Consider the following 26,216-nt stretch of genomic DNA (forward strand, 5'->3'; position numbering starts at 1 on the left):
ATGTGTTCAGATTCACACAGGACTCCATTACAGCCTGTTAATATTTTGCTCCTCTCTCAGAGCTGACAGGAGATCAAGCAACATGACTTTGAATTATGTACCGTAGTTTGATTCCATTTTATTATCTTACATCCAAGTTTATTTCTATTTATTTATCTTGTCACAATGTCATTTTTACTCAGTTTTATAAGTTGTAAGAGTTGGTTTTCTTTAGCAGTAATTAAATTCAAAGTGGAAAAAAATAAAGCGACACCAATAAAAATTTAAGGCAATAATTAAACTTAAGCTTTTCATTTTAGTAGGCTGAGGTTTTTTAAAGTGCATCAGAGGTGTGCCAGGGTGCAACACAGCAAAACAAACTAAATAGGAAGCTGGTCCGCAAGCAATACATATAAAAACAAGTTAAAGAGAAATTCCCCAAGCTTACTCTGACAAAACGTTTCACTGTGTAAATTTCCCATAGTGCACCGCTAGTCAGCCAACATCCTGAAGTCTTCCACATATGGCTTCCCTGAACTGCCGTCTTTGTTATAAAGCACGTCCCATCTGAGCTATACCAGACTGGATGTACAGATGCCCCTTCTGTCACGGATTGGCGGACTGGCAGAAGAACCCAAGCGCAGGCAGGCAGTGAAGGGGTTAACAGATAATATTATTCTACAAAAAACACAAAACAAAAACACCCACAATGGGGAAAACGAAACTGAGATAAAAAACTGAAACAAAACACTTCCCACAGGGGGGCAAAAACAAGCTAACAAAACAAGGCACGACACAACGTCTTACAAAAAAACAACACGGCAGGGTGACTAAGACTAAAAACACAACTCACGAATAAAGGACAAGGCACAGAACAGGAACCAGGGTAACACAGGACCATGAGCACACCCACAACGCAAACACAACGTAATACACGAGCACAGGACAAAGAAACAAGAGGGTATATATAGGGAAACACAAATGAGGGATAACGACACAGGGCAGGTGAGGGTAATCAAACACTTAGGGAAAGATAACAAGGAAACGAGAGGAGCTGGGCCAATGACAAGACACTGGAGAGAACGTATATTATTGTCCAAAGGACAACAATAAGTTTCTCTCCACACATAACCAAAGACTTTGTCATGGCTCTGCTACAGGACCAAGAAAAACATGACTAAGGAAGCAGAGCCATGACACCTTCACAGCTAGTCCTCTGTCTGCTCACGCAGTCTCATTTACTAGAAAGTGTTCATAAAATGAGATCTTGTAGCATCCGTATTATTTTTTTAACAGAGTTGATTAGGATATCATATCTCTTATCATATTAATTAAATTTGATTTTAATGTCAGGTTGGATGTTAATAGAATTTCAACCACCGACTGTTATTTTAACACGAAAGTTGTCAAAACAATCTCTAAATCCATGATGAAGGTGCTATGCAGTCAGAATATTGTGTTTAACAAGAAAATGAACTTTTATGATTTTATTTATAAAATCTTGGACGGTATATCTGAGATGACAAATTCACCTATACTCACCTACCCTGTCGGAACAGAACTATATTACTGTTAAAGGGGTCATATGGCGGAAATACGTGTTTTTCTGTGTCTTTGGTGTGTTATAAGTTGCCCGTGCATGTATTAGAAATGCGAATATTAAAGTGTCGGAACAAAAGATGCATTCTATCTCAAAGCGAATGTTCACCCAGACCTGCCTGAAATGCCTCGTGTAACCACACCCCCACAAATCTACGTCAGTTTGTGGTATGATTTGACTAAGACCGCCCAAATGTATACGCAAGTAAGGTGGGTGTACCTGTCAGTACAATTACTTTGGAACCTGATGTTCCAAATATGGTAAGAGTATGGTAAGTATATGGTAATACATATCCGTCACACGCTTGCAGTATTCGACCAATCTCTACGCACTGGTTAACTGGCCAATCATAGCACACCTCGCTTTTCAGAGCAATGAGCTTTGTAAAAAATCAGTGTGTTTCAGAGGAGATATTAACATGCACAGTATGTGGAAAATACAGTCTTTTTGAACCTTAAATCGTGTATACACATTGCATTACATCTAAAACAAACGATAATATTCGTTTTAGCTGTGTCATATGACCCTTTTAAAAAAAACTTAACAGATAGTTCCACTACATTGTATTTTCATTGTTTGTTTGTTTTTCATGTATATTTTGCAATCTAATTAACAACAGAAATAAATAACAAAATGATCTGGTGAAATCATTAAGCATTATTATATGCAAGTGTATTTTATTTTGTTAATTGGTCTTCTCACACAGTTGTGAAATGAGACCAATGAACAGGGATTTATCCGTCACCCACTTTTTTTCTGGCAGCAGTCTGTATGTCACTATTTGCATTTCACGTGGGCGACAGCTCTCCGTAAGTTAACGCCCGGCACTCGCCTGTGTTTATGCTACTCCATCTGTCTTTGACAAATAACTTCATGTGCCAGCGGCTGAGCTCAAGCACACAGGGTTTTGTAAATACTTAATAGTGACGAGCTTGTCAATATCCAGCGGGTTTGACTGGGATTGCCTAAACTGCCCCTCTGGGTACTCATTTCTCCCATAATCCCTCTCTATGCTCTTCAACTGTCAATCAAACAGTGCGCCGAAGAACTGCGAGGATGCACAGGAAAACTTTGATAGCGCAGGCAAAAGAACACAGTGGAAATACTGGAGCTGACAACAACAAAGAGGCATAAAACAAGACAGTAGTGGTTGTGTGTGCTCAAATAAACAGCTTAATGCATTGACTTCATAGCTACTTCTTAGTTATTTTTTATATGTTGGGCCTACCTTGACTGAATACCATAATATTCTTTGAAGCACTTTGGAGTGTCATGTAACTTTTCAAATTCTATGGTATATGAATTTCAGTACCAGGCTTATTAGCAAACGTTCATAAGCAATAAAATAATCTGGCATTATTAGCACCGCAGGCTAGCGGCTAACTCTGTCTGGACAGTGTCCAGATACTGGCGGGGAACGAGTAGTGTTAAGCATTGAATAGATGCTCCTACACAAAGGCTTTTGTGGGATGATAATTGAGCTTCATTAGCGATTAGCAGCAGCGGCGGGCTGCGGCTCAGGTGTCCGGGTCAGGTTAGCGCAGGTTAGCGTTAATGCGCAGTGGCACTCTAATAACTGCCGCATTACAGCCTTGTCGGAGCACAGCGCAGACGTTAGCGTGTGTTTCTCCCTGTGGGTGGTCAGAGACAGAGGGTTGCGGGGTTGTTTTCGTATCTGTGGGATAGCATACGTGTGAGGCGGTCGACGCCGCACACACACACACACACACACACAATCAAATTAATTGGAGCCGAGACCATTATCCAGCTTGAATACATTAGCACTTCCACGTGTAGACTCAGGGCAATATCCTGCCCTGCTCGTGTCTGTGCTGTGTGGTTGTTTTGATAAAGCAGAGATGTAGAATGTGTTGACCCCAGTGTGATGTCGCCTGTTGTTCCTTTTTAGATTAATGCAAATGGTTCCACAAATAAGAATGAGAAATGTGTACATGACTGACATCCAGACACAACAGGTGTTAATGAAGGTTGAAAATCAGTTACTGTGTTTGAAATGGAGCTTTGCTGATACATTTTTTTGGCCCCCATTCACTTGTATTGCATGGACACAAAACCAATGCAAGTGAATGGGGGCCAGTTAACAACATTCTTCAAAATATCTTATTTTGTCTTCTGTGGAAGAAACAAAGTCATACAGATTTGAAATGACAAGAGGGTGCGTAAATGATGACAGAATTTGTATAACTATCACTGAGATGTTCTTTAAAGGATAGTTCACCCAAAAATTAAAGTGTACTCACCCTTACCCCCAAAAACGAACATTTACTCACCCTAACGTTATTCCAAACCTGTATAAATGTTGTTGTTCTGCTGAACTGAAAAAAACGATGAGGAAGATGGGAAGAATGTAACCAAACAGTTCTGGGGCACTATTGACTTATAATCAATCTATAAAATCGACTAGAGTAGTCAATGGTGCTCCAGAACTTTTTAGTTGCCCACATTCTTTAAATTATCTTCTTTTGTGTTACACATAACCAAGAAATGTAGTTAGGTTTGGAACAATTTGAGGATGAGTAAATGATGACAGAATTTTCATTTTGACTGGTCTCATGAGTTTTGATGGAGATTTTGTTTTTGTTTATTATTATTATTATTGGCATTAGCATTAGCATTATAAGGATTAGTAGCATTTAGCATGTTTGCTACTGGCTTCTGGGTTCAAATTGCCAATTCCCATATCGGTTATTTCCCCGATATTGTTATGACTTGATAAGACCAAGCCGGCCATCTACTGCAATTACAGTACATCAAATCCCTCGGAAATCAATACCAAAGTATTATAAGCGCAGCAGTTGACTTTGTTTGTCCAGGCTGTCCACACACAAACCCAATAAAACTTTTAAGTGCACTAAACAATCACGAGCACTCAATATATTCATAGCTTGACGGGACGTCTCACTATCCTTCATCATTTACTCCACAGTGTATTATTAGTCCATCAAGCCCAAACAAAAGGCCAATGAGAGGATGACATATATTCATTGGCATGCTCACGGTAAAGCTGAATTCATAATCATAGTTGAAATGTTTGCTAATAGGGTGCACGGCTGTCATTGTGAATTAAGGTGAATTAAATGGGCTTTTTCTGCTCAGCTCCGCATCTATGCAGTCTTTTTAACACAAAGCTAAAAGGATGACTCGGGCATCAGAGAAACAACAGCTGGAGGCTAGATTGCAAGCGTTACACACGCGCGCACACACACACACTTCTCTCAGCTGGAGTTGGTGTGTGTTATGCTGGCTGGTCTTCTGTTGAGGTAATTAGACTCTCTGTATGCCTCCAGCTCGCCTCTCTTTCTCTCTTTCTCACCCGAAGCTTCTCGCACTCCCGATTTCAACTCATTTATTGATGTGTTTTGCAGCACGGATCCTCTCTCCCCTTCAATTTACGTTTCTTCCTCCACTGTCAAAACACACTCTACTTCCCAGGCCTCCACCCATCAAGTTTCACGGAATGATTTTTTTATAAACTCATCTCACTTTTTAATCCTTCTTACCCCATGCAGAAAGTGTTTTAATGTCAAAGTGAAAGACAGATTGATGCCCCCCTGTCCGGTTTGGATTCACGTGATGTTTTGTTTTGCGGACTGTGACTGTGTTTGGGGTGCAGACAGCAACACGTGTAGGAGACCAAAGTGATTCATATACTGTATAAACAAAAATCAACTGACACTGGCTGTGTTACACTGTTGATATCTATAAATACATTGAGAAATGTATTTTAATGCGTTGGAAAGGGGAAACATGCATTACTGTTGAAATTCCAGTTTTATCCATGCAAACAAAAAGTATTTTTGCACCAATCATGGAAAACTTACTGGGTTTTGTCAGTGATATGGTCACGATTGTGAAGTAATATTGTGAAAATTAAATAGAAAATTGGTTTAATTGCTCTAATGCTGTTAGTAGACCATTGGTTTCTGTATACGGTATAATGCTAAACAGTTTTACTTCCATTAGAAGATTTAGAACATAAACAGTGCACGTTCACACAGCTGATGTTAGATTGAGATGCAGCAATGCTTCAAATAACCTCTCATGCTGTTGTTTTAAAGCCAACAGAGCAACACCATGCAGCATCTCTGCACTGTACCAGAGTTGTTTATACGGCTGAATATAAAGGGCCCATGAGCAACAATGTGCAAATTGCTGCTTCATTAGATTTCCAGCAGTTCTTAGAACGAGTGTGTCAGCATTTGAGGCTCCGCTGGTCCCAGCTGGGCTGTGTGCATGTGTGCGTGTGTGCGTTGATAGTTTGTGGGCGGCTCAGCATTTGTGTCCTGCTGAAATAGTGTAGGGTAAGGCCGTGTTCAGACCTGACTTCTTTTTCGAAGCTGCTAGCGTCTGTTTGACATTATAATCCTATGGAGTAAACCGTGTTTTCAAAAAACGTCTTTTTAAGTTGAAAAAAGTTCAGCTTTTCTGAAAAAAATGGCCTACGTCAAGCTCCTTTTCACAGCTAACCAATGACATGCGAGTAGCGAGACCTGTCGTTTCCATAACAACATGCGAGGAAGGTGATTGGTCGAGCAGGATCCTTCTCTAAAAAAATAAAATGGCGGCCGAAGCGCTGCTTTGAACATATTTTTATATGAATTCAAGTTTATTTTTCACTTTTAATAACTTTCGATTACATTTCTAGCGAGAAATTAGTACTGTAGTTTTAAAATGGTTGGTTTTTGCAATTACGGTCTCTGTTTATAATTCAAATAGACTTCCGTTACTCTGCCTATATGAATGCTGTGTGCTGAGCTGCCTTCATGCACAAACGCTGCCAGCTTTTCTTTTTACTAAAAAAGCGCGCTTGTCAACTTTTTCTTGTCAAAAAAGACGTCAAGTGTGTACATGGCCTACGAGGGCACTCTGGAGTTTGGAGAGTAATCACACCTGATCATACTTAAGCAAAATACAACATCCAAAACAAAGATTGAAGAACAACTTATTAAGGCAATCATAGTCGTAGCATACATATTATTTTTTTTGTAAAAATATTATGGATTGCTTTCTGTTTATGTAATGCACTATACAAATATTCATATAGTTCAAAATGCACAAAAAAAACAATATTAAACAATAATGCTTTTATATAAAGTATATACAATTCGTCTGTTAGTGTTTTCATATGTTACAATTTATTATGGTTATAACTGTTTGTTTGATTGATTACAATGTACAATGCACATTATATATAGTATGATTCTGGCAAACAGCATTTTAAAGGGATAGTTCACCCAAAAATGAAAATTCTGTCATGAATTACTCACTCTCTAGTTGTTCCAGACCTGTATAAATGTCTTTGTTTGGTTGAACACCGAGAATGATATTTGGATGAATGCTTGTAACCAAACAGTTCTTGGACCCCATTGACTACCATAGTAGGAAAACTGACATTGATAGTTGAGTGCCCAAGAATTGTTGGCTGTCCCGCTTTCTTCAAAATATCTTCTTTTGTGTTAAACAGAACAAAAAACGTATAAAGTAAGTTTTCCTACTATGGGAGTCAATGGGGTCCAAGAACTGTATGGTTTTAAGCATTCCTCCAAATACCTTTCTCTGTGTTCAGCAGAACAAAGACATTTATACAGATTTGGAACAACTTGAAGGTGCGTAAATGATGACAGATTTTTATTTTTGGGTGAACTTTCCCTTTAAGGCTGAATATTTGTAGAATATTTAAGCCATTGAATATACAGTACATGCCTGTACCAAACTAAGTATAATATAATCTGGAGTAATATAGAACCCTACACATCACAGAAATGTTGTTGATTGTCTTAATGTTTATTCATTAAATCTGTCATTTTCCTTTTTTTTACCCATGAAACAATTTCTTGTTATAAGGCTAGCCACCCTAAACAACGAAACACAAATGCATCATCAAGGGAAACGACTTTGTTTTCAATAACAGATTTGTGTAATTAGAGGAATATTATTGCACCTTTTTCCTAATGGCTCCTTTAATCTCTCTTGGCCAGAGTTCCTGTTCTCAATAGCCGAAGCCTTCACATATTAATCATAGTCAAGCAGTGCTTAATGTGCACAGCTTTGTTTGCATCTTAATTCATTTATGCATTTTTCATTCAGCTGTAATCTATTAACATCCCGCATCTCTATTTCTCCTGTATCCTTTGCTTCTCATCTCATTCACTTCTCCGCTACACACACACACACACACACACACACACACACACACACACACACGCACACACGCACACACACACACAGATTGAAGTTAACTCAGGTTGAGTTGAGATGTGTGTTGGGAATATCTAGAGGCAAAGCGCACTCAGAAATCCCTCCACATATTAATAAGTTGTTTACTGTGTCAACAATGGCATTTTCCCCTCATCTGAAATCAAATCAGGCTCTGGTTATGTGATGTGTATATAATTGTTTGTCATTGTGGGGAAATGACTGCACTTCACCTAATGTCCTCACAAGCGACCTATTTTAAATGTTGCTTATTATTTCATTTAATTTGTTTATTTGTCATACACCGTTATACACAGGATACAACTGAAATGTTGTTCTTTTTATGTAATTATTAATGATACATTTACTGTATTTTTGTTTTAACGATTGCTGTGGATATTAAAAATAAATGTGCGTGTGTTTCAGAAAATGTTTCATAGTGGGTGTAACCCCAAACTTTATTTGTTTTAAAACTTCATTTTTTTTCTAATATCAAAACGGTCATAGGTTCATCCTGTTTTCTGGTTATACTGTATATCTTTGTAAATCCACTATTAACTTTGACATTTAACTTTCCTCTGACTTAACCTTGCTTGCTTTGACTCATCTTATTTGGCTTTGTGGCATGGGAAACAGCCTTCGGAGACCGTGGAATTTGTTCTTTTCGCCCTCTCAGAATAGAAGCCAAACGCGGGCCTGGGATTGTGTATCACCCTTCGCAATGGCCGTGGTCCTGCGCTTTTTGGAAAAACATAACTCCAAACAAGCAGAGCATAATTATGTGAGAAATAGCTCCATCTGGAGCCTTGGGGGCTTTTCTGCGAGACTTTGACATTTAAAGAAAGCCGCATATGGAGGGTTTCTAAATCATCGGAATAAAACATTCAGTTGGTTGCATGGTCGTTGCGTTGTGGTTTTTAGGGATCTTATGGATGGATACTAGGTGGTTTATTATTGCAAAATTTGTTTTCCCTTAATTCTCCACAATATTCTGGTCCCTTTCACAATGTAGGTTGATGAGATTTGTGATCGATTAAAAAAAATCACCCTTACCAAACATGTACAATTTGATATATGATTGCATTGTCTTACGATGCAGCAGAATGCTTCCATTAAAAGCCATTTCCAACTTTTGGAAAGACAATTTGGAAATGTCACCACTTTAGACCTTCAGAAATTGTGTTCTCTCATTTTTTCATGTTGTTTTAGTCTGTATGACTTTTTCTTCGTTAACTCTTAAAACTAAGGGTTCTTAAATGGTTCTTCACAGCGATGCCATAGAAGAACCATTTTTGGTTCCACAAAGAACCATTCAGCCAAAGGTTCTTTGAAGAACCATCTCTTTCTTACTTTTTTACATTTACATTTGGCAGACGCTTACAAAGCGTCCTACATTGCATTGTACTATACATTTGTTTCTGACTATGTGCATTCCCCTGGGATCGAACCCATGACCTTGGCGTTGCTAGCGCCATGCTCTAACCACTGAGCTTATTATCTTATTATCTGAAGAACCTTTTTTGTTGTTAAAGGGGTCATATGACACGGCTAAAACTAATATTATCGTTTGTTTTAGATGGAATGCAATGTGTATACACGATTTAAGGTTCAAAAATGCTGTATTTTCCACATACCGTGCATGTTAGTATCTCCTCTTTGCCCCGCCTCTCTGAAACACGCTGATTTTTTACAAAGCTCATTGCTCTGAAAAGCGAGGTGTGCTATGATTGGCCAGTTAACCAGTGCGTAGTGATTGGTCGAATACTGCAACCGTTTCACGGAAATGTAACGCCTCTTACTATATTCTCAACCTCAACATCATGTTCCCACGCAATTGTACTGACAGGTGATAAAATGTCATCGGTACATCCTTATATCAATTCGAGCCCGAATCTGATACGGAAAATGAAGATGATCAAGCCGATACATCAACTTTGCCAGTGCAACTTGAGCAAGATGTAAAGCATTGGTAAGGTTTTATTAAAAAAATATGATGTTAAATAGTTAAAAACTATACTATACTATTACTATAGCTAACTGTTTTACCTTTATACGACGTTATAAAGACTATAAACAAACAACCATATACATCATACAGATTTTGTGTGAGATAGAAACAAGCTCGCAATACAGCAGGGAATGGTATAAATAACGCGAGCGCTTTGGCCCTTCTTGATCAACCAGTGTTACGCCACGTCTCGTCGCGACTCAACAAAGACAATAAACCCAAAATAAATACTAAATATAAAAAGACATTATAAACACGACATTTGTTGCCTCTAGTGGGAACATTATTACTGATTATTAGGACTTATGTTGTCTTTTTTCACATTGCGCGCGTGTCTGCATTTGCAGATCACAAACACACGACAAACTCAACTCGCGTTAGTCCGTAACAAAGTCTTTTACAATAAAAATATACTTACAGGTTGCGAATCTGAAGCGCCAGCAAAGTTGTAATGGTTGGAATGGCCCCACTTTTTAACCAAAGCTTTCGTGCACAGCCGGTCTCAATCTCTCTCCCAGGTTCGTATAGCAATCTTCGGTGAAATGCGCTGCACAAACTTGAACATTCGGATTGTGCTTTTCTGGAACAGTGTTGTAAATAAAATGTAACCATTCGTTTTTAGTTGTCTCATCTTTTGGCATGGCAAACAAAGAGTCTTTCTTTTCGCAACGAAACACACAGCGTCTCCGCGACATGGCTGCGGCGGTGACGATACAATGAGATTTACAAGTACGCCCACCTCACTTGCGTTTAGATTTGGGCGGTCTTAAGTCAAATCATGTTACGAACTGGCGTAGATTTGTGGGGGTGTGGTTGGGGGTGTGGTTACACGAGGCATTTCAGGCAGGTCTGGGTTCGCATTCGCTTTTAGATAGAATGCTTCTTTTGTTACGACACTTTAATTTTAGCAATTTTACGTGTCTAATACATGCATGGGCAACTTATAACACACCAAAGACACAGAAAAACACGTATTTCCGCCATATGACCCCTTTAAAGGTTCTTTATGGAACCGAAAGGTTCTTCTATGGCATCAAAGAACCTTTTGAAGCACCTTTTTTTTAAGAGTGTTGGAATACAAGAAGAGAAATGTTAAAGAATTCTGCCCTCCCGAGGAAAGAAAGTCATACAGAGTTTGGAACGGCATGAGGGTGAAAAAACACCCATAATTTTCATTTTTTGGGTGAACTAGCCCGTTAATGAATCCACCATATGGTTTCATTGCCACAACAAAGCCAAATGTGTCCGTAGAGGGGGACAGAGTGTTGGAGTTGGCCTGTCTCCATTCCTTAAATGTCTTTAAATGAGCATGCCCAGACCGTGCTACGGTACATGGGACGGGATACAAGAGCAGCTGGACATCTTTAAATTATGCTATGGAAATGTGTTTGACATCTGTAATTTTTTCAAAGACTTTTTCAAAACCACATTTGAATAGACAGCCAGTTGCCTTAGGTGAAATTCTTGTTGTGGACTTAACTTTAGAGTCAGAATGACAAAACATTTTAATCAAGGACAAGAGTCTGGGAAACCAACCATCAAACTTCTAAATACTTTCAGTGTGTCCTCCGTAAGAATCTGCTGGAAATGATGTAAAGCATAGGTCTTGCGTATTGAAAGAGTGTAATAGGATATATAATGAGTTCCTCATGCGAACACACCAATGAGTGGATGAAATAAAGCTTGTAGTGCTGTAATGGATTTAGGGGCAAAGAAAAGTCACAGTCATTGTTATAGAGACGTGTGGTGAGTTATTCTTCTGGGTGATTTATAAAAATAATGTATGCACTGCCTGCTGAAGATGGTTTTATGAAACGGTGAGCTAACGCTTTATAAATGAAACTATTCCAGGCCTCGTTCTTCTCATTTTCTCACTTTCTTTTTTTATGATCCCATTTCTTGCATTTACGCATAATCAGATTTGGTGCTGATATCTTGCGTCCTGAATTTTTAGAACATTTCAACTTATTGATGGAAATCATAAATTCAGGCTTCATTAAATTCCTTAAGGCAGCCAGTCGGAGGTATTGACAGTTTGCCGTCCAGGCTGGATGTCTGAAACGGGCCTAGTTCTGTTTCTAAAGGGAATAAAATCAAACATCGGCTTCTGAGGCACGGCTCAGGTCTCTGCCTGCTCCGGCGACCGCGCGATTCTTTCATCTATAATTAACCATTAAACTTCAGTGAAGACGGGGTTGAACAAAAAAGAAAGAAATGACAGTCGTGCCCTTGGATATGAGACACGGAGCAAGACATCAAGAATAATAATGAGAACTACAGGCTCATCTCAGATAGACTGGCAAATAATTACGAGCTACAAACAAATATGAAAGAAGTCGGTCAAGAGGCGAGACTTTCTTTTATGGGGTCTGTGCTGAGGTCGATGCTCCATCGCTCGACTCGATCCACTCGTGGCTCTTCGGGTGTGTTGTGAGTATTTGTACGAACTCGGGATTTAATGAGTCTCTTCAACCAGCTGGCTTCTCTTTGACACTGGCGTTACGCACCCCCCCATTTGAAGCTCTCTCCATCTGCGGTTTGCCCATCAGACAGACCAGCAGGCTGTGACTATCTGTCACATTGATCTGAGATTATGGTATCAGTGTAAATACAGAGTGGAAATCACCAGTCAATGGGAGAGGATCCCTGCAGCTTGCAGGTTGTTACAGAGATGCATTAGCCTTTGTTGGGGTGTGACCTCTGATAATCTCCGCTTTTCTCTTTTACTACCTGTATTAACATTTGCTTCGGTTGAAGAGGGGGCAGGCGGTAACATTGCCTCTGTGTATATAGTCAAGGGGAATTTGATCAGAATGCAGCATTCAATGCAATTTTGCACTTAATGTCTGTGTGTTGTTTTAGCGCTTGTTTTACTAAAATCATGACAAAAAAGCTAACAATGCAAAAAAAAAACAATCCAGATTATACAAACGTTTTACATTTACTTCTCCAGCCTAGAAATGTATGCGTTATAAAACACTTACCTGTAAAGCAGCAATTTGGGGTAAAAAAATAAAAAGAAATCAGTATTGTGCAAGTACATAAAATGTTGAAAACGGTCTCCTTATTGTACCACGATTCACAACAATAAGCTTATAATGTTTTACGTTTCAAACAGGGGTGGCGATAGAGAGTCAACACGTTACACATTGCAGCTTTAATAATGAAAGTCTTTTTACTTACTTTGCAGGTCCATTGTGTAACTTTTTGGAGGATTTATTGACAGAAATGCAATGTAATATACATAACTGTGTCTTAAGAGGTGTATAAAGACCTAATGAAGCGTTATGTTTTTATTCCCTTAGAATGAGCTATTTCTATCTAAATACTGTACACTGCAGGTCCCCTTGCATGGAATTCGCCATGTTGTTTCTACAGTAGCCCTAAACGGACAAACACGCGTTTCGTAAATACGTTATCTCCTTCGGCAAAGAAGCGAAAACGTGCCAACATCTTAGTTCTGTGTCATCCACCGTAGTGCTTCGAAAGGGAGGGGTGGAGTGAGCCGTTGGTTGCAATTCGCAACCTCACCGCTAGATGCCGCTAAATTTCATATGCTGGACGTTTAATATTGTTGTGTTGTTTGTTTATTAGAGTAATAGAGCAATTACTATTATTGTTGACATCTTGCCTATGTGGGCGTTAGAAAAGTGGACCATACTGTATCCCTGTGTGTATCTTAATCTGCATGCACAGCAGCTTTCATGTTCCCTTCTGCTCAGCATCAGACTGGTGACTTGCTTCGTTTTAAAACCTTGAAAACTGAATATGTAAATTGTTCTAAATATTGTTGCAATGTTTATTTATTGTTGTTTATTATGAGTTGTTAAAGATGCTTTGCTTATGACTAGAGTGCTTGGGTTTGTTAATAGCGGCACATATTGACGGCACATTTTTAAAGCCAGAAAATGCAATGATAAACTGAGAGGCCCGTGCAAATTCTGCACTCGCTGAATGTTAATAAGCGCCTTGATTGCTTTCACACGGCATTACTTGTGGTGGATTTGAGAAATATATTTGTGCACTTCTGTATTTGTGTGTAGACAGCACTTATATACGCTTCGGCATTAATTATTGCAGCATTACGTGTACAGGTTGCAAATAAATGACAGTTTGAAAAACATGATGCTATAGTATTTATCTAATTTCTGCTTTGAAATATTTACTCTTACAGTGTAGGCTCGAACATAACCTAACATTTTACTTGAATTATTATTATTTTCTCACCTTAACTAGTTTTTTACAAGATAAGTGTTTTCAGACACTAAAAGTAATATGTTATCATTCTCTATTGTAGTTTTAGAGGAGCGAAATGGCGGTGTAATTTAGCCCAGTTCTTTCAGTCCCATGAGCCGCTGTAACTCCTTCAGGGCAACACTTCTTCCTTCCTGCATTCAAGCAACGTTTTCTGCTTTATAAACGGGAAGCTTTTCCAGAAGCCTCTCTATCCGGCCTGTTGACAAGGAGACTGTTAATTATGAATAATAATGAGATAAACTTTGTTTACTTTTTATCCCAGTATATGCAGTACTCTGCAAGTCTGTTGTGGGATTATTAATGAGGAGTATCACACATTTTTCACCGCTGAGAAAAGTAGCCACACTGGTAATTGTGCTGCATGGCACATTCTGTGTTACAAGGTAAACAATAGCGTCTGCGGTAAAAGGTTGTCTGTGTAAAAAAGACTCGTCTTTCTCACATAGGTTACATGATATTCCACAGCTGTTAATCAAAGGTCAACATTATTAAAAGAAAAAAGATGGAGACAAAATGACCTTCTGTTTTTTGCTTTCGGTCTGTATGTGTGTATCACAACAATCAGTGTTATTTGCATAGACAAAGGTTACAGAGATTAGTTATTTAACAGAATAGCACAAACATTCTTCACTGGGTATTTCAGAACTGAATGTTTCTTGATATTTTGATGCTCTTTTTATTGTGGGTGTACACTGTCTCAAAAGTTTGAGGTCATTTGCAGTTAAGGGACTTGAGTCTGTATTTACAGTTAATGCTGTGATATTCAGTGACATCAATTTATCGCCGATGTCCTTCCAAAACCTTGTATGTCGCTGTTCTTCAGGAAATGGAAACACTGTGATGTCAAAGTTGACAAGCACTTTTTATTGGTTAGATATTTGTAAAGCCCAGTGACAAACATAAAGTGTGACTACTAATAATGATTTATGGCAAAAAATAAAAATCACGAAATATGGAGATATGTTTCAGAAGGACCGCAGCAATATGAAAAAGAAATAAAATCCCCTTTTTTTATTTAACTTGTATTATTAAATTCTACATGTACAAAATGATGTACAAATAAAAATGATTGAATACTTTCTGGTTGTCTAACATCAACTGGAGGGCAGGCTCACTTTTCAGTATAGTTCTTCATTATGTGTCGTATAACTTTACAGATACTATTTAGGGCTGCTGTGTCACATTTTGGATGTCAGCTCATTTGCAAACTTTTCACTGTATGACATTGCAATAGTGAACCACTGGCTAATTCTGAAGACACCTTACACCACATTTTCTTTCTTTTTTCGTTCTCTCTTTCCTGGCTAATGTTGTCCATGTCTTGATGCTGGAGCTGTAGAGCGAGAGCGTGTTAGCCTGTCGTAACATGATCTCTAATGAATTGTCAACATAAAGCAGTCTGCTCTGACCTTTGCAAAGGAATTTAATTTGGCTACTTTTGGCATGTTTGACTCCATGTAGAACAGCCTTGGATGGCCATGTCTGAAGAAGCGCTAAGAGAAGTGTTTATTGGATTAGAGCTCTGTGGCCTTTCATGAGCTCATAAATAATGCCGAGCATGACTGATAACTGTGAGGCAGAGAAATAGCCACGTAGGTGGAGAAGTAAACAAAGCCTCGTCTTCTCTCTATTTATAGCTTTCTTTTAGTCTCAGGTCTATTATAAGTGATCTATCATCACTTGCTTCAATAGTCACATTGTAGCATCTTGCATCAGCTAGCACTGACAAATTTATTATATGTGATATATATACTGTATATATAGGCTCTATATTATAAACATCAATATTAATAGTAATGGCGTAATAATACTTAGTGTGATAAACAGAATTCATTTGTAGTCATTATTCACTGAGAATATTCACATTGGCTGTATCTCTCTGATGAAATATAATATAAACTTGACATTTAGTTGAATACTTGAGAGCCACATGTATTTGATGTTATTGACATCCAACCTGCTCTCTTTTTCTATGTTATTTTCAGTTCTTCCATTTTTTGATAAACCCTCCAGCTATATAAACAAGTTAACTGCATTGATCAGGGTTTCTTACAGCTCTGTCTGGTACAGCGTGTCAAAGGGTCGGCTGTTGAATGGCCAGTTTCTCTGTTTATTTAGTGATAACATTCAATGTGTATCAAACATGGTGTATGCACGAACACAGTTGATTTAAAATGCTGTTATATGTCAGGTTAATAATGCTATCCCCTGTATATTTGTCCATAGCAACCCTGAAGCCACTGCACGGACCAGCGAGCCGACCGGTCACTCCAGCGGCGCATCGGGCAGCTCCAGCGAATCAGAGAGCAGTTCAGAGTCTGACTCGGACAGTGAGAGCAGTTCCAGCGAGAGTGAATCCAACCGGGCTTCCCGTGCCGCAACGCCGGAGGTAGAAAACAGCTCTCTACTCTTCAGCTCATTCACGATAATACAATGATCACAATATTTTCATAATATTACTGATTGATTTATATGAGAAAGTCCCATGAAACTTGTGGAGAACATGCATTTTATTTCAAAAATAGAAACATTTTTAACATTATACATTCAAGATCCAATACAGCATGATATATATTACGTAGTGTCTATTTACACTGAGTAAAAATAGCCCGCCTTGTTGGCAGAGACTATTTACACTAGCTCCGCCCACCAATATGTGATTGGAATAGAGAAAGTGTAAGATTGACACCATTTCAAACAGCTATTTGAGTGGCATAAAGAGTAAAGTCTGTATAGTGTGGCATGGAAGACTGGGGTTCTCATCCTGCTGAAAACCTTCTTTAACCTTTTTTATTACTTTACCGATCATAAAGGCATTTGTTTTCAATAAAATTGATTTAAGACTTAAAATTCATTTTTATTCATAAATTTTAGGTTTAGGGTAAGGTTAGGGGTAGGTATAGGGCTTTAATATCTCAATACGTTGCCATCATTTTAATATTTTTTATAAATATAATGATTGACTGTCTGTTATTATTGCATAATGTTTAATGCACAACAATACTGAGGTGCAAATAGTAACGTTATCTGCCACTATTTATAAGTAAAAACATCGAACTACTTTTTCTACTTAATCCAAAGAAAATAGGCCCTACAGCTATTTTCACTTAGTGTAAATAGCATCAATTGCAAATAGCCGCTGCCTTTATATTATTCACAATATAATTTATAAATACCCATGTTTGTTGTATACCACCTTTAAAGTGAAAGTTCACCCAAAAATCTAAATTCTGTCTTCATTTACTCACCCTCTTGTCATTTCAAACCTTTATGACTTTCTTTCTTCTGCAGAACACAAAAGAAGATATTTTGAAGAAAGTCGATAACCGAACAGCACTGGACCCCATTCAATGCAAGTGAATGGGGTCCAGTTAACAACGTTTTTCAAAATATCTTCTTTTAGATATAATACATAAAAAATGTAGTATTACACTAGTCAGAAGATAATTAGAATTAAGAATAATGAGGATTACAACAATTAAAATTCATTACGGTAATTGGAAATGGAATCCCATTACATTACGGTAATGAGAAACGTGCTTACCGTAATAATGATGGCAATAATGTGAAGAGAAATAATCAGACTAGTTCTAAAAAGGCTTCATGTTGTCACAAAAAATATTAATTCCTATTTATTTTCATTTGATTACGAGCTACAAATCTTTCAAATGCTCATCTAGTGTTGTTTACAGAACTGTGTCTTGTTTTGCTCAGCTTCTGAACCGTACGTCCAGATTTCAATGAATACCGGCTTATGCAATCATTTCTCTTAGATGATTAATGTCAAGCCCGCTAACCAGAAATGTCAAAAGAACGAAGATGAATGTGAGTAAGTCTATATTCTCCTGGAGCTAAAAGGAAAGACGTACTAAGGCAGTATTCCCCCTTAGCTTTTCTCAGCATGGTTTGGGGGCCTGATTTTTGAAAGGATCTCCTCAAAGGATTAATTGGCAGCTTTAAAGTTGTCCCGCAGTAGCCTGCCCGGGGCTTCCTAAGAATCACACAAGAGTAAACATCTCCCGGTTCTCATCATTGCCCCTTCTGTGTGTGTAGCTTTGCTGCCTGCCAGGGATGGCCGATGGGAATCTGTATCTTAGTTCTGCAAGTGGTCTGGTCTGCCGAGAGATTCATTCTGTGTTAAACAGCGGTGTGCGGCCCTGATGGCGAAACGTTGGGAGGAACGTCAGTTTCCGCACGCTCAATTGTTAATTCATCATCTCTGCTGGCACTTTCTATAAAAATTTCGGTAGTTGGTATTGGCGTAAATGTGTCTCTGACAGATGGAGAATGTAAAATAGAGGAGGAGATTACCCTTTGTCTCGAAACGTACCATCAGGTCTGATTGGAATGTGCGGCGAATTGAATTTTTACCCTGTGATTTTAATAGTTCGAATGGATGTCCACTCATTTCCACGGCTTCCTTTTCAAGACGATTTGCTATCATTTAGAAACTCATTCAAGACTGCGTTTATAGTTTGGAGTGAAAGATTTACGTTTGTCTCGCAACATAATGGAACAAAACAAACGGCGTGAGATAATACGGTTCATGGAAACGTATCCGCAGCAGTAAGAGTTGCGAGCAGCCATCAGGATGACACTCAGTGCATTTCCTCTGTTATTCAGGAGTTTTACGACTTCCTCTCTTAATGGCCTTTTCATCACTGTGCCAGCTCATTGGCCTGTGAAAGTCATATGACTGAATCAAGCGTCTCATGAATCAACGGCAGAGACAGATGATAGCTGTGCTGATATGCATCATTAGAAATTTGGTTCCGCGTTAGTTTAGACATGCTTTCATTTGAGTTGTGTTGCCCTCAATGCATACTGTATATTGCATTATAAATGTTCTTTTATTGGGTCTCATTCTCTAATAAGTGTGTATAAGAGTTGTCATTCTTAACTTTTAGCAGATTCTTACATAAAAAGAAGATATTTTAAAGAATGTTAGTAACCGAAGAACGGCGGTACCCATTGACTTGCAGTGGTTCTGTGTCCGTACAATGGAAGTGAATACCGCCATTGTTCGGTTAACAATATTCCTTAAAATATCTTCTTTTGTGTTCTGCAGAACAAAGAAAGTCATACAGGTTTGAAATGACAAAAGGGTGAGTAAATGATGACAGATTTTTTTTTTTCGGTGAAGAATCCCTTTAAGTGCATATGCACATAATTCTTCTGTATTGTTCTCCTATATTAATTCAACTGAAATCTCAAAAAAAAAATTGTAAAAAGGTTCAAGAGCAATAAAAACAGAGCAGTTGTCATAAATTCATTTAAAATGTGAATAATGTATGAAAAGTTGGTCTACAGGTGTTTGTGAATAAAATTGTTGACAGCGTTTAAATAAATTCATAGGCTGTGTTCTGTGGAACAATACTGTATTTTAAATAGGCCAAAAACTAAGCTGTCGCATTTTTTTCTACCAGCCTGAGCCTCCTTCAACCAACAAGTGGCAACTGGATAAGTGGCTAAACAAAGTCAATCCCCACAATAAAGCACTAATAAACACCCAGTCAGATAGTCATGGGCTTAACAGCTCTCAGCCCGACAAAAGCCAAGCCTCAGAGAACCAGATCTCCAACAAGAGCAAGCCCAACGCAGCACTGGCACCAGCAGACCCCAAGGAGAGAGCTTTGCTCAGTCCGATCCGAGAGAAGGCAAAACCCAAGACCGGTCAGAAGGCTCCGGATAACAAAAGCACCAAGGTAAAATCACCAGCCACAGTAGAGCTAGCCCCTCCCAGAAAATGCACTGGCAAGAAGCAGCCAAAAAAGGTGGAACGATCGTCTAGCAGCGAGGAGCATAATTGGCCCCGACCGGGAAATTCAAGTTCCACCCCAAAGGAGAAAGAACCTCCACCTTTAGATCCTCCCAAACCTAGAGGGAAGGGTCCTGGGGTCAAGACGGCTCCACGAAAGGAACCTCGGACCACAACATCAAACACTGCACCTACCAACATTACACCAGTTCCAGATAAGAAGAAGCACAGAGGACCCAACAAGATCATTCCCAAGTCCAAGGAATTCATAGAAACTGAGTCTTCTTCATCCGAGTGCCACTCGGACCCTGAGGAGCTGTCCAAGGTCCAGCTTCCCTGCCCCGGTCCCAACACCCTAAACCTGAAATCCAAGGATTGCAACAGTAATATCCTTAGTGTTAGTAGCCTTACTAGTACAAGCAGCACCTCCATTCCTGACCCAGGGGCTTCGGATCTCCTGGAAGAGCCCCTCTTTTCCCCCATCCCCATCATACAGAATGAACTTTTGTCACCGCTGAGAGATTTTGAGGACGTCAAGTCTCTTTGGGTTAAGATTGAACTCAGCTTCCTGTCTCGGATCCCAGGGCAGGAACCACCGGAACCTCCCCCGACCAAGGCCGAGTGTCGGGAGGTCAGCGTGAAACACAGACGGCAACAGTCACCTGCCTCCATCCCTGCAGAGAAAAACCCTGGTAAATCAAAGAGGAAACACAAGGCAAGTGTCATGAATTCTACGCTTGTTTCATGGAGTGTCATGCTGTGTCTCGTCCATTGTCACGTTTAATTCACAATCAGTTCATAATTTCCATGTTACCTGTCGCTTTTACATTAAGATTATAGATATTTTGTGACGTAAATCTATTTTTATAGACTTTGAATTGATTACCTCCTTAAAGACCTTCCTGCAATGTCAAAACTATTTCATAATTTGTTATTACGCTGATGATATCCAAATTAACATGCCATACACGCGTTAGGTTAAGTTTCTTGCTCAAGGACACGTGGGTAATAGCTCATCCACAAACATCAGTTACCAGCTCAGATCTTTAACCACAGCTAGCTCTACTGTCACCATATGTTTATGTGTACACGTCCTTGAGTAAGGCAGTAAAAATGCCCTCTAGTGTTGCAATGTGACATTACTGTAGTCTGTTTCGACATCTTTCAAGAGTGTTTGTCCACTGAATGCAGTCCTGGAGAGATTCATTGTTGAACCTTGGCCTTTATAGCTTTTTAGCCAACGGTCATGTTAAATTCTAGAATGTCTTAAATAACTTGATTCTCTGCTGATTTCACCTGTAGTCTGAGCACTGTGATGTGATGAGTGGAGGCAAAAAGCTCAGGATGGACAAAGAAGCTCTGCTGCTTCCTCCCTGTATATCTCCCATACACAACCTCAAGGTCTCCAGCACAAAAGAGTGAGTATTCTATACAGACTCACACATGTCTCTGTCATTATCACACCCTGCCCAGAGCTCTCGTCTCGGGAAGGCAAAGAATAACTCTTTTCAGTACATAACAAAGACAGATGGTGGGTTTCATTTTTGAGGAACTTTTGAGGATGTTTTTCTGGTTGTTGCAGGTTTAACTGTTCTTTCAAGCTGATTGACAGCTGACAATTGCTCAAATCAAATAAAAGGCCTACTTAACCAGCCTAGAGACACCGGTTAACCACTTTACCTGGTTGAAATAGTTTTCAGCAGAGTTTGAGCAATTCCAGTATTATGTATGTGACATATTCAGTCAAGACTTAAAATATGAGTTCTCAGATAATGTATTTATTACCACTATAATGAACCATCTGCTTTTCTGAGTCCAGACATCAGAAAAATGTCCGTCTAAGTTTAAGTTTTCGATTTTAAAAGACCGAAAATGTATGCGTTATGCATGTGACAACTTTGTAGGATTTCTGTCCTACAAACCAGAAGCAACAATACCCAACAAATGGAGAAGGGATGGCTCTTCGCACAACAACCAACTGTTGTTTTAATTTCCATGTACCCATTTATGAGGATTATGGACCGTTACGGATGTGACAGTTCACTTGCCTGACTATGGAAAACTATGCTATTTTATTTAAACCAACATTGACATCTGAACTATCAATATGGTGAAAACCTCTGTTCAAACTTTCATCTTGTGACATTTTTATGGAATTGCCCATCTTCATTGAAGCCACTGAAATCTAGTTAATAAAACCCTGCAGTGTTTAGCTTCTCTTTAACATATCCCCTGATGTTTCCCCACATGTCTGCACTCCACAACACTGCACACAGAGATTTGCCAGCTTTAATAGCTTACTCAGCGTTTTGTCCTCTGAGAGAATGCTGGGATACGCAGAAGGGGCGACAGGTCACCCTTTGAGTCCGGCTCAAGCCGCCAGCCTGCTTTGTCCCCCTGCATTAAAGTAATTTAACACTGACACCAGCACAACGGCTATGGCTAATTTTAGGTATTCAATTAGTGTTAGGGCAGGATAGAGCCCATCAAAGACACACGCGTGACAGGGGTCGCGTGCTCGCCCTGTTTGCCCGAGCGCACACTGCACTGCGACACGAGTAACGGCGAGCAGATCTTGATAATACAGTACCATCAGCACTACGCTAACGTCTATTACTGGAAGTGGTTAGCACCGCAGGCTATTTAGTGGTATCAACCGCCCAGTGTGTTTTATATCAGCACATTTTAGACAACCTTAAAGCCTACACCCTGCGTGTACCCTTTTAATTGAATTAGAAAAGTAAAGAAGGCTTTTATTTATTGTTATTAACGGATGGGACGAGATGTTTCATAGCGTGTATTCAGCGCAAAATAGCAATCCTAAAATATGCCGGTGTTCAGGTCATGCTGGCTTTTTTATTTAGTACTTGAGTTTAGACATGTTAGTGCTTGTGTAAATATCCCTCATCCATACAATCGCTGTAATAAAAAGAACCAAAATGATCGCTATTTGTGTCAAATGGCCTATTTGCCCAGTACATAACCTTTTTTAAACTAATCCAAGATAGTAGTACAACATAGTATCATTTATTTGAAACAAAATTACAGAGTAGTAGCTTCTTTAAAGTGTGGAAAGGGGCTTCAAGGCTTATTTACAATAAGGCTGATATAGTTTTAAAACACATTCTAAATTTAAAGGAATAGCCAAGTCCACACAAGAGTCCAACAATAACAATATAGAGGAACAATACCATCGGGATCTTTTGTTTGTTTGTTAGTTTTCTTTCTTCCTGGTGTACTATAGAATACTTTTACAATCTATTCACACCAAGAATGATAACTATAAAGATACAGTGATCCATATCTATACTATAACTATGATTATATTAGCATCTACACCAATGGAGGAAAATGTTATGCATGCTTAAAATTGCTTAAAATTAACACAATTTTTAAAACTTTTCCTTTATAGTTATCCTTGGTGTGAACAGGGTTTTACTTATAAATTAGACTTCAGTTTAGTGCTGACCCTTACAAAAAAGAAGTTTGAGTTTGCTATTGGTATACTTCTACGTACATACTTTCAGTCTACTTTTCAAAAATATACGTTTTAGAAAAACATTAGTTGTAGTAAACTAGTTGTGTACTACTGTACACTGTAAAAAAAGATTTGTTGTTTTTTGTACCTTTTTGCCTTAACATTTTAAGTTAATTCAACCTAAAAAAATGTTAGTTAACTTAATGAGTTTGATGCAGACTCGTTGTGTTGACTAATATATTTAGGTTGAATTAACTAAAAATTTAAAGGCAACCAGGTAACTTATTTTTTAAGTTGAAAAAAAAGTTGCCTGATTGCCTTCAAATAAACCAACTATTTATTTACAGTGTACTTAAAAGTATATTTTAACTTTGCTTAATTGTACAAGATAAACTTATCTTTGTAAGAGAAGGTACCATGGCAGCAGTAACGCCACAGAGGCTTAAGAGTTGGGTAATGGACATATACTCCTTCATACTACATATATCAGCTTGATCTTTGAGCAAATAATGCATCATCACTAGCAGCTGAACTGACAACATTTATCATCAATATAGCATTGGCAAAAGAATGTATTATTGCATCATATTAAATAAATCTCCAATATGACCTTGGAATTTTTCAGGAATTGTTTTTCTTGGTGTATTTGTTGTGATAAACAGCAGTGTCGTACAGTGTACAAGATGAGCTAGTGTCTGTCTCTCTGTCAAACTGCATCTGTCACAAAAAATGAGAAGCCACATTGAGTTTGTTACTTCCTGTGGTTTGATATAAGAAAAAACACATATTTTATGCTGTTTAGAGTTACAGAGAATAACAAAAATACTTTGCAGTGTAAAAAAACTGTTGTTGTTGTTGTTGTTTACACACATACAACAAGATCTGAGCCAAATATCAGTGCAAGGATGAACTCTGTCTCGCAGTTGCAGCATGTTTTTCTCAAAAAAGTCCTGAAGTTAAAATTAAACCTAAACATGCTTGCAAACATAGAGATGAATTGCCTAGATTGACTAAGCTTATTGGTTACTGTATTAAAATCCACGCAGGACTTTTGTTGTGGAATAACATCAGTATTTTATCATATTCAGGTTATTTTTTCTTAACTCTACTCAAGATGATTGTTTTTTTGTTTAGTTTCTTGCATACAAAGACACAATTTTCATATATTTTTTATAATTTATTAACTTTTTGCTGACAGATTCGACCAATTGTCCTGACCATAGCATCGGATTGACATTTAAGTTGTATGCTTCAAATAATTCAGTTTTCTCTGTTATTTAGTTAGTTTTCAGAATATTGGCTGGACAGTCTGGGTCGTTCTTTGATCAACAGAAGATTCGTTGGCCAGCACTAGAATGGCTTGAAGTGTTTCAGATAACCCGTTCTCTCTTTTATTTTAAGTACGTTAAAGAAGCAGCCTCGCAAGCGGGAGGAGAAGCTGTTGCCCCCGCTGCTGTCGCCGTTGTCGGATGAGCCGGTGGGCCGCCAGCGAAGGAGCAGTGAATGCAGCTCCATCAGTCAGGAGGGAAGCACCTCCACCCTCCCCAGCACCCTGCCCTCCACCTGCACTACAACTGCCTCCACGTGCTCATCATCCTCATCACACAAACACAGAAAAGGAGAAAACAAATCTTTCTCCCATTCCAAGACCAGCAATGTAAGCCTTTCGTTTACACCATGACAACACAGAGAATGAATGAATTGAGAGACAGGCAGACAAATGATATGTTATGCAGGTTTAAATTCTGTCTGATCTGTTCAAAGTCAAGACCTTATTTAAAAAAGCATTGCACAGGAGTGTTGAATAGTTTGTTCTTGCGGTGGATTCTTTTTTTTCCTCGCTTGAGGCTTTCGGCACATTTCCTGTGTTTTTGCAAAACTAATTACCTTCTTGGAAAGATTTCAAAATAGCCTCGAAGACAAGAAAATGGCTCCCATGTGCCGATCGCCCAAACTCAATCCAATTAAATGGCCCCAGAAATTAAAACACCCAGTAAATGCAAATAAGATTGAGAATGAATGGATCATCTCGGAATTATTCCAGTTAAAAGCCAATTATATATTGTGTTCATTCTGTTCCAGGAGGAAGACGGTCACATCAAGCCGTCTAACAGTTTTCATGGCAACGGTCAGTCAGAAACGGACCTCTGGTTGAACACTTCAGCTCTGTCCATGGAACACATGGAGCCAAGACGGCCTAAAATCACATTTAATAACAAGTACGTTACCATATTGTAGTGACACAAAGACATTTCAGTTGCTCAGCAGCTGTCAAGTTATACATGTACACAAATTTAATGTGGATTATGTGAACCATAATGACATCATTTCCTTTCAGAGTTCACAATGCAGATTACTACATGCAAGAAGCCAAGAAGCTAAAGCACAAGGCAGATGCTTTGGTAAGACTCAAGATAGGTCTATATACAGTATACTTATATGTGTTTTTTTCCCCATAAAATATGAATTAGGACCGGCAAACAATTAATCGCGATTAATCGCATTAAGAATAAAAGTTTGTGTTCACATAATATATGTCTGTATATTAATTTTGTATTTATTAACACGTACACATGCATGTAAACATATTAAGGAAATATTGACATGTATTTATTTATATTTACCAATCATTTAAATCACATAGAATTGTTTATTCATTTGAATATTTTTCTTAAATATATGCATGTGTGTGTACGTGTTTATAAATACAAAATACAAAAAATGCATGGCACACAGACATACTGTATATTATGTAAAAAAACAAACTTTTAATCTGTATGCGATTAATCGCGATTAATCGTTTGACAGCCCTGCTATATGATGAATGCATTTTTATTCTTTAATGTGCTGAAACGTGTCTCTGAAAATTATGTAAGCAAGAGAAACACTGTATGCAGTTTCTCATGAATTGACCTTTCAT

At 38.5% G+C, this 26,216-nt stretch overlaps 1 protein-coding gene across 1 annotated transcript in view; it reads left to right on the forward strand.

Moving 5' to 3' along the window:
• Positions 1 to 26,216, forward strand: part of aff2 (AF4/FMR2 family, member 2) — a 199,441-nt gene that overhangs the window by 154,554 nt on the left and 18,671 nt on the right. The window contains exons 10-15 of the mRNA XM_057349347.1: positions 16,287 to 16,449; positions 19,487 to 20,533; positions 21,121 to 21,236; positions 24,698 to 24,953; positions 25,379 to 25,515; positions 25,635 to 25,698. Of these exons, the coding sequence (XP_057205330.1) occupies positions 16,287 to 16,449; positions 19,487 to 20,533; positions 21,121 to 21,236; positions 24,698 to 24,953; positions 25,379 to 25,515; positions 25,635 to 25,698 (1,783 nt within the window). The remainder of the gene's footprint in view (positions 1 to 16,286; positions 16,450 to 19,486; positions 20,534 to 21,120; positions 21,237 to 24,697; positions 24,954 to 25,378; positions 25,516 to 25,634; positions 25,699 to 26,216) is intronic.

This window comes from Triplophysa rosa, linkage group LG13 (genome assembly GCF_024868665.1).
Source record: "Triplophysa rosa linkage group LG13, Trosa_1v2, whole genome shotgun sequence".
NCBI classification, from domain to species: domain Eukaryota; kingdom Metazoa; phylum Chordata; class Actinopteri; order Cypriniformes; family Nemacheilidae; genus Triplophysa; species Triplophysa rosa.